The sequence below is a fragment of the Rhodamnia argentea genome, chromosome 6 (genome assembly GCF_020921035.1).
Source record: "Rhodamnia argentea isolate NSW1041297 chromosome 6, ASM2092103v1, whole genome shotgun sequence".
In the NCBI taxonomy this organism is placed as follows: domain Eukaryota; kingdom Viridiplantae; phylum Streptophyta; class Magnoliopsida; order Myrtales; family Myrtaceae; genus Rhodamnia; species Rhodamnia argentea.
The window spans coordinates 10,177,208-10,185,501 of NC_063155.1; the positions used below are offsets into that span (position 1 = coordinate 10,177,208).

Below are 8,294 nucleotides of genomic sequence, written 5' to 3' on the forward strand. Positions count from 1 at the left end.
GACGGAGAGACAAGCTCTTTATTCTAACTCGTCTTAACATTCAGCAATGATTATGAGTAGACCGTGGATACCCAACGAACCCAGTTCTGAAATATCCGTGAAGTAATGGGAGCATTATAATCTTGAAATTTAAAGGCAAATCTTTCGCTGCTGTCTTATTGAATGGATGGATTGATTGGCCAAAGCATGGACTGCCCTTTCGTGCTCCACACACCTAGAAAAATTTCAGTGAACCCGGTCGATTTAAAAGTTGTATCGCGGCAATTTCATGCAGCTTGTCGTAAGTAGGTGCTCTACATTCGTAATATGAGTAATGCTGTGAGTACCGACACTCAAACGAAGAGACGAAGCTGACCAAGTTGACGTCATATACATCTACAAAATCGGTCCTCGACTGAATGAAGGTCGAAATTCGGTGGGTTGCTGGGTCTTTTGCTTCATTCAAAAGATCAAAACACAGACTCAAAGGATGAAGCCGAAGAATGTCCGAAAAGGTTTCAGACAATACGATGTGTCTTCTCTTTCTTTGTCTTGTTTTCCGATCTCATGCTTCCTCTTCCATATACTCTGGTTAGATCAGATCACTGAAGATGTCTTTCAGGCGACCACGCTTTCACAGAATGTAGTATTTGAGAGACGCATATGGCAGCGAGGAACCCCAGGAGAATCGCAAAAAAGCACAAGTTTTAAGAAGTTGGGAAAAGACGGACAAAGATCAAGATCACAATGACTCAACAAATCACACCCCATAGACAGATCAAGGCTCAAGACTGCCTACTCAGAGAAATAAGAAGGCTTCGCACGGATGCGGCTAAACATATGGAGCTGAAGCTGAGTCGGTAAATTTACGGATCGACATCGCTGTTGCTCATCATGAACTGGGTTATACATGATTCAAACTGCAGATTCAAATCGTCTAACTTGAAATGTTTATGCCCTTTTGAGATTGCATCGACTTCGCCGGCGGAAGTTCAGTAAACAGGAAGGAAATGCCTCATTATAGGTGAAGAAACATGTTGATTAGAGATGTCTCCCTTTTGTTTCGTTTGAGTAGTGACCCAACAACCTTTGATTTGTGTGTTATCGGAATCAAAATGTCCCTTCCCTAGTCATTCCATGATAGAGCTCTCCATGGGACTGAAGCGGGAGGAACGTTTGATTTGAAGTAGCATGCATATGCTTAGACCAAGTTGACAACATGTTTCCACGTCAAAGATATTATTCCAGCCACGGATGATATCTAAAGGCATTCTCAATTGACTCGAATGCGGAACATATCATCGAACAAGGTACTGCACCGGCCACGGATCATTTCTGCAACTAAACCAATACTACAATCCCAGATCCTCGAGTTATGGGAACTTGAACTATACAATTACATGTTCTACTTGTTATGGAATCTGAACTACATTTCATCGAGAAGACCAAATTCACATACGACAACATATCATAATTGACTTTGTCTACTGAGTTTCGTGTGGATGGATCAACCTCACTGCTTTTCCAATTGGCGCTCCAACGACTGCAAAAAGACTTGGATAGGTGAACCGCAGTTCCTTAGAAATAGTCTAAGATCCACAAATCGGTAGCAGATATTATTTCCAACCTAGAGCACGAGATTGATTCAGGTCCAGCTGGCCATACAAGTAAATCGGCATTCCTCCTAATCAATTGCAGGAGGATGTACTGTGAAGGGCAACAGCAGTCGTCGAAGCGTGTATGCCGTGTGGAATGTCACTTTGGCTTTCACTTAGTTAAACCAATTCAATTTAGTCCCTGAGCTAGATACACGCAATTTATATCCTTAAGCATCGATTTTCTATCAGATTCTCGTATTGGCAAAACTATTTTACTTGCAGCGTTTTTCTTGCTCCCAAAAATAACAGAGCCATCATTGCCTTTGACAAAGTTTTTACATCATTTAACAGGTCAGCTGAACAGTGCAGAAGAGAATCTGAGAAGGGAAGGATTTGCTAGACTACGCTGTACAAGAGAATGTATCAGTCTGATGGTAAAAGCAGAGCAAATTCAAAGCCCTGTAAAAAGGTTTGAGACGGATCTCACTAAAGAAAGGAATACATATGGTTTCTTTTGCGCTTTAACATTTTCATAGATCATTTCCTCATATCAGTATACAAATTGATGATTAAATAGATGCTATCATAATGCAACTCAATACCCATTCTACAAAATTTGTCACTCGAGGTACTTCACCATGTAAGGCCCTTCAAGCTCATAGCCCAATTTCCTGTAGTAATGGCGAGTTCCCACACCAGATATGACTGCTATTTTCGTGGATCTATGCTCCCTATGAGCGATCTGTTCAGCTTCCTCCATCAGAAGTGTACCATAACCCTGTAATAATTGCACCATGGGGGAAGTCAAATGGTGTTGTCAGGCAATCTTGTCATCCCTCCCAAGGCACATAAAAGAGGCATCCAAGTTATCATGCTAACACTGTCATTCTTTCTCATCCTTTAGTAGACATGGTTACCTGGTGTTGCAGTTTCTCAGCATCACGTCCATGAACTGGAACAGCAGTTCCATACACATGAAGCTCCCGAACAATAGAGCACTTCCCTAACAGCTCAGGGCAAGTGGTGTTCTGTCCACACTTCCGCAAGCGCAACAAGCCAACGAGTATATCCTGAGTTGTATTGAAAGAAGGTATTTAATGGTTTAAATATGCCACAGGCCACATTGTTGCATCAAAAGATGTAACAAACACGATTTAGAATTCATTGCCAACAGATAAGAGAGTACTCTGCCATCTCAATTCAAAATATTCCAGTCTCTGCAGATTGCCCTAAATATCGTGGTTTTAAATCAGTGTCATGTGCAGAACAGAAACTGAAGCATACCACTTATTCAAAGCATTATCAATTTTCTAAGAGTCTGTACGAATATAACTTGCTTCATGGCAAAGCAGCTATCAAATGCTGCCAGGCACACACATGATTATGTATATGCACTTGCACTCGTTTGATTTTTTCTTTATTCTGTGTGCTTGCGCGTGCGTGTGAGAGAGAAAGACAGAAAGAGAGAGAGAGAGAGAGAGAGACCTGGCGTGTATCTTCGTATGATAGAAATGTCTCCCAACCTTCATTCGCTGAATAATCACGCCGAACAAGCTCAACTTCTTCTGGCTTGATGTTATGGTGTATGTCCTTTACCAATCCGACAAACTTTATTAAATACATTTGTTGTTACTCCAGCCCATAGACAAAACATTCCGAATAACCACAGACTTCTCCAGTTACCTGAATTCCGGCTTCACGAGTTCGTACATCGCGGCACTTCAAGCCTAAATCATCCATTCTGGCCAAAGCTAATTCGCGAAGGTTTCCTTTCTCAACACCGGAAGTGACTAAAGGCATGGGAATATCACGCTGAACTCTATAGACACGTGTCCAAGGTGGCACCATTGCCAGGATTCTTGCAACAATATCCACAAGTTGCTCAGGTGGGTAATTTCTATACCTGAAATGCATGCCCACTATAACTAGTACTTGATTACAGAACACACATAAAATTCTAAGAATCATTATCTCATTAACAATACGTATTCCACAGGTCAATGTTTCAATAGTGGTAAACCAGATTCAGCAATGTCGTAATCCCAGAGAGAGAGAGAGAGAGATCACACCTGCCAGTTTTCCAAAGTTCATACAACCCAGTTCCACGAATCACAAGGGTAGGATATATTTTAAGCCCATCTGCTCTAAACAGGGGGCTTTCGAAGAACTCCCGGAAACTTTCCAAGTCCCTCTCAACTCCCACATTAGGGAGATCCGGCATCATGTGAGCAACAACCTATAGAAGAAGCACAAAGGCAAGGTGAAAAGAAATACTCAAGTAGTCCAAGCCCACTATGGTGAAATGCTGACAGGTTCCACGGATACAATTGATTGATTGAAGTCAACTCTTCAAACCAAAGTCCTCTCTTCTGTAATAATAACTATCAACTTGCTTTTTATTAATGAAGCCAATAAGAGTATTACATAATGAAGTGACAAAATTCATGACTGCACACCTTAAAACCAGCATCCTTTGCCAAGCAAAAACAATCAGCCACAGCGGCAACAGTGTGACCTCTATTAGTGTCACGTGCAACATCCTCATAAGTGCTCTGGACCCCAATTTCCAGTCGTGTACAGCCATAGGAAAGCATCTGCCTCAAATGGGGTCCAAGGCAGTAATCTGGTCTCCTGGCAGAGAAGACGATTTATTACATTTGAACGGCTAAAATGGACATTTCTACCAAGAAGAGAGAATTCTTTCTACAGAAGAAAAAGGAGCAAAAGCAGGCATAGTTAACGTCGAAAAATGCACATTGCAGAAGGAAGAGGTAAAACAAATACTAACAAGAAAATAGAAAAAAACCTCCACTAAACAGCAGTTAATTGACCCTCAAATTATCCTAGCCTAGCCATACTGCCCTCTCTATTTTTAGATGCTAATGCAAAGAAGCCCAAAGAAATTATACTATAGGGATGTCAAAGATTGTCAATTCCTCATTCCCAAATCCTCAGCATCTCTTTATGCCTACGGATACTTAGTTGATCCTGACTAGTTAAAGAATTGCTATCAGAAAAAGAGCTCAAGGCTACAGCACCATGCCCTCTAATGATGACTAGAAGCAGCTGTTTACTTCTGTTGGAGGCACAGAATGTTTTTGTCATTGAAAATTCAGGACCTAAACAAACTACCGAAGCAAATTGACCTCACTCGAACAGTGACTCGATTGATTTCTCAAAGTCATCAGTAACTCACGTTTCAATAGTCATGCCGATGCACTTTACCGCACTGTGCTCTGAGTAGGCAACTGCCTCCTTCAACATTGGCTGACGTATGTCCTGATAAAGCATCATGAAGATTCCTGATGAAATAATCACGATAATCTGCTGGTAGAGACATGAAAGTGCCACCCATCAATATGAACTCTACCTGAAATCCAAAGAAGGCATATAAAAGGTACATAAGAGAACGCTAAATGGGAACTTTCACAACTACAAAGGGGACAATGTAATACAGAGCCTGCAAACCAACCTTATCAACGCTGTGACCCAGCCGCTTAAGCTGATCTATCCTACTTCTGGCTTGGACGTACGGATTATACCTGAAAAGCCGCATTAAGGTACAAGGTCCACAGTTTCGCAATTGCTGGTACATTACCTCACACTCACTTTAGAATCTAATCGTTTCTCCTCCTTTTTAACTAGTCTACGATCTTCATAATTTGGGAAATGCAGAACACAGCACCAACAACTATAACAACGGATTGTACTGCTCTGATTAATAGGATGAATTATGAAATGATCATGGACCATAAGTACTCGGATAAAAGTACAAACTTGAATATGACGGACGAAAACATGACACGCTTACCTAGCCCTAATTGCGCGCATGCTTGTTGGCTCATAACCAGTGTAAGACTGCGTGCTGTACTCGAAATCCGAGTCAGGTCCCCCAGGACAATACACGCATATATTTCCTGTCGTCGCGATGTGGGGGCACCGGTGCGGCTTCGACATGACGGCCACGACGGCGATGCCAGAGGCGGTGCGGACGGGCTTCGCCTTGAGCTTCGGGAGGAGCGCATCGCGGTCGGACTCCGGCAGCGCCGCGATCATTTCCACAAGCTTCGGAGCTCGCGAGAGGCCGTACTTGCGGCACGCGGCGGATTTGAGCGCGTTGAGGTCGACGTTCTGGCCTTTACGAGAGAGGTCCACCATTGAGCTCACTATCTCCCCGATGGCCCTCACGCGAGCTTCTTCTTCCGTTAACCCGTGCGCTTTGTATCCGCCGCCGCCTGGCCGCGTCGGCCTCCGAGTCTCCGCCACTGCTGCGGCCGCCATGAAGAGACAGGGAGAGAGAGAGGGAGAGGGAGAGAGGAGGTCGAAATCTAGCCGAGGTTTTGTAAGATGGTTTAATGATTTAATCTTCGGATTTTCCCTTGAACCGCCGGTTTTCGGGTTACGAATCTGGACCGGGTCTAAAACAACTTTTCTTTTTCCTTGATTCTAGACATGTCTGGTTTACGTTTTATTGTTTATTTCTTGTTTAATCAACTTGCGAACATTGGTTCTTCTAAAATCTAAATTTCACCCAAATTTACGATTTATAGTTTCTAAATATCGCAGGGAAAAGATTAGAAAAAAAATCGATTTCCTCCTTAAATAAAAATGAAATTCCAATGTCTGCAAAAGTCACAAGAAATCAAGGTCGAGTGTGTTGACGAAATTAGATAAGGAAGATCAAAAAGAGAACTCACTTTCCTGGATCATTCACGATGCAACTTAACATACAAATTGGTATCATAAGTCGACATCCTCAATCGAGTTTGACCCAACAACGGTTTGCCACTTGCAAAATGCAAACACGAATAGAAAACAAGGTTAGTTAAGTGTTCTAAAACACCAAGAGAGTCTATTTCTTAGAGTTGCTAATCGGGAGTGAGCGATTTCAAGGTTGGTCAAGTTTTTAGCTGGAACCTACCTATCGGAATGAGTTTCCCAATTTTTTTGAAATTAAAACTTACCATACATACCTTGAAACCCGAAACTTACTCTAGTACAAGTTTTGAGGTCCACTACATGTATTCTTAATTGGACAATAGCAGTAGATTATCACTTCTAATTACCACAATTTCTTGTTGCAATCTACAAATCATAATTCATATTTAGATGCACTAAAAATATGAAACATTAATAAAGTAAAATTATTAATCATGGATATCATCGGATATTGAAATTTAGACTAACGGTTTCAAATTACATATTCATCATCACACGTTATGAAGTACCTCGGGATCACGCCAAGATATGAAACAAGAAAGCACAATTACCTGTTCCAAGTTTCAAGTTCCAAATTCCAAGCTTGAAACCCGCCCATTGAAATCGGTTTCTCGATTTTTAAAACTTAGAACCTACTTTGCATATCCTGAAACTTGAAACCGGACATGTTTTTATCGGTCCGGTTCTATGTTCTACCCCGCAATTATGCTCCCTTGTTGCAAACCAGTCATAAACATATTGAATAGACAAAAATGTAATGAAAATATGCCCGAAAAGCATTAACAAACATATTGTAATATAATTGGTGATGAGCATCAATATGAGGGAAATAGTCTCCATTGACAAAAATATCCTTTCATAGTATTATCCTTTTCAAGAGACGTGAAGGGTAAACTTGAATAGATATTGCAATAATTAGAGGTGATCGGTTCTCAAACGATCCGATCTAGATCTAATCGAACCTACCAGTTTTGTTTCCTAATGGTCTAGTGGAACCGATCGCTGCTTGAAATACATATTCACACATTTTTCATATTTTGCTATAGTTAAAGTGGATGCACCCTTTTGCGTCGCAACAACATTGTCAACTAAGGTGAGGTTGTATCCACTTCTCCTTACCTTCAAAAAATCAAACCCTTCCAAAATTGTGTAACCATGACCACGCTCACTTAGTTCACCATCTTTGCATGATTTCATACTTTAGGAAAACCCTTAATCGAGTCACTTTCATTCCACCATCATCTGTAAAAGCACCTTTAGTAATTAAGAGTTTTTTTACTATTAAATAATAATTAAAAGTTTAAATGGTTTCTTTTTATATTTTTTTAGGAAGATTAAAATAGAAAAATAATTGATCCGATCCAAACGTTCGAGTTGGTGGTTCCACTCCTGAAACCGGTAACCGGATTGAAAATCATCAATTCCAATTTTGTTGAGCCAAAAATCAGATTGGCACCTCTGGAAAATGGATTGAACCGATAGATTTTCAATCCCGTCGGTTCTTTTTGCCCACCCCTAATCATGAACCCATTTCCCTCCACTTCCTTCCACTTTTGAAGAGAAATGAGAAGGCCCAAGTAATTCCTTCCTCCCATTTCTGTCTTTGCTGCCTCGAACCAAAATCTAAAATACTAATTTCACAAAATTAGCAAGATATTTTAGGTGAAATTTATATGCCAATATTTGGATTTGGAAAAATTTTGAGTTTGTTGGATTAAATAAAAAGTTAAATAGATTTTAATTAAATCAACAATCAAAAACATTGAAAGAATTTCGAGTGTGTCGGATTACAAAGAATTAAATTACACGAATCAATAAATTTTAACTAAATATAAAATGAAATAAAAAAAATCAATCGAAAGCACGTCATGAATGGGGCAAAGAAATAATTTGTTTTAATCCCGGTCCAGATTGTGACCCGAAACCGATTCCTTTTTTGACCCGATCCGACTGCGCGGTCCAGATCGGTTGTCGGGTGACCGCTTTCTCGGTCGGACC

The 8,294-nt window shown here is 40.8% G+C and overlaps 1 protein-coding gene across 1 annotated transcript; it reads right to left on the bottom strand.

Annotated features, from left to right (window-relative positions):
• Positions 1-1,899: 1,899 nt before the first annotated feature.
• On the bottom strand, positions 1,900-5,905 carry LOC115741508 (elongator complex protein 3). Its single transcript, XM_030675453.2, is given in 10 exon segments — positions 1,900-2,355; positions 2,495-2,647; positions 3,063-3,167; positions 3,261-3,480; positions 3,647-3,813; positions 4,034-4,208; positions 4,774-4,832; positions 4,834-4,947; positions 5,050-5,119; positions 5,389-5,905. Coding segments are annotated over 10 exon segments (1,692 nt in total). The 5' UTR covers positions 5,859-5,905; the 3' UTR covers positions 1,900-2,196.
• Positions 5,906-8,294: the final 2,389 nt, after the last annotated feature.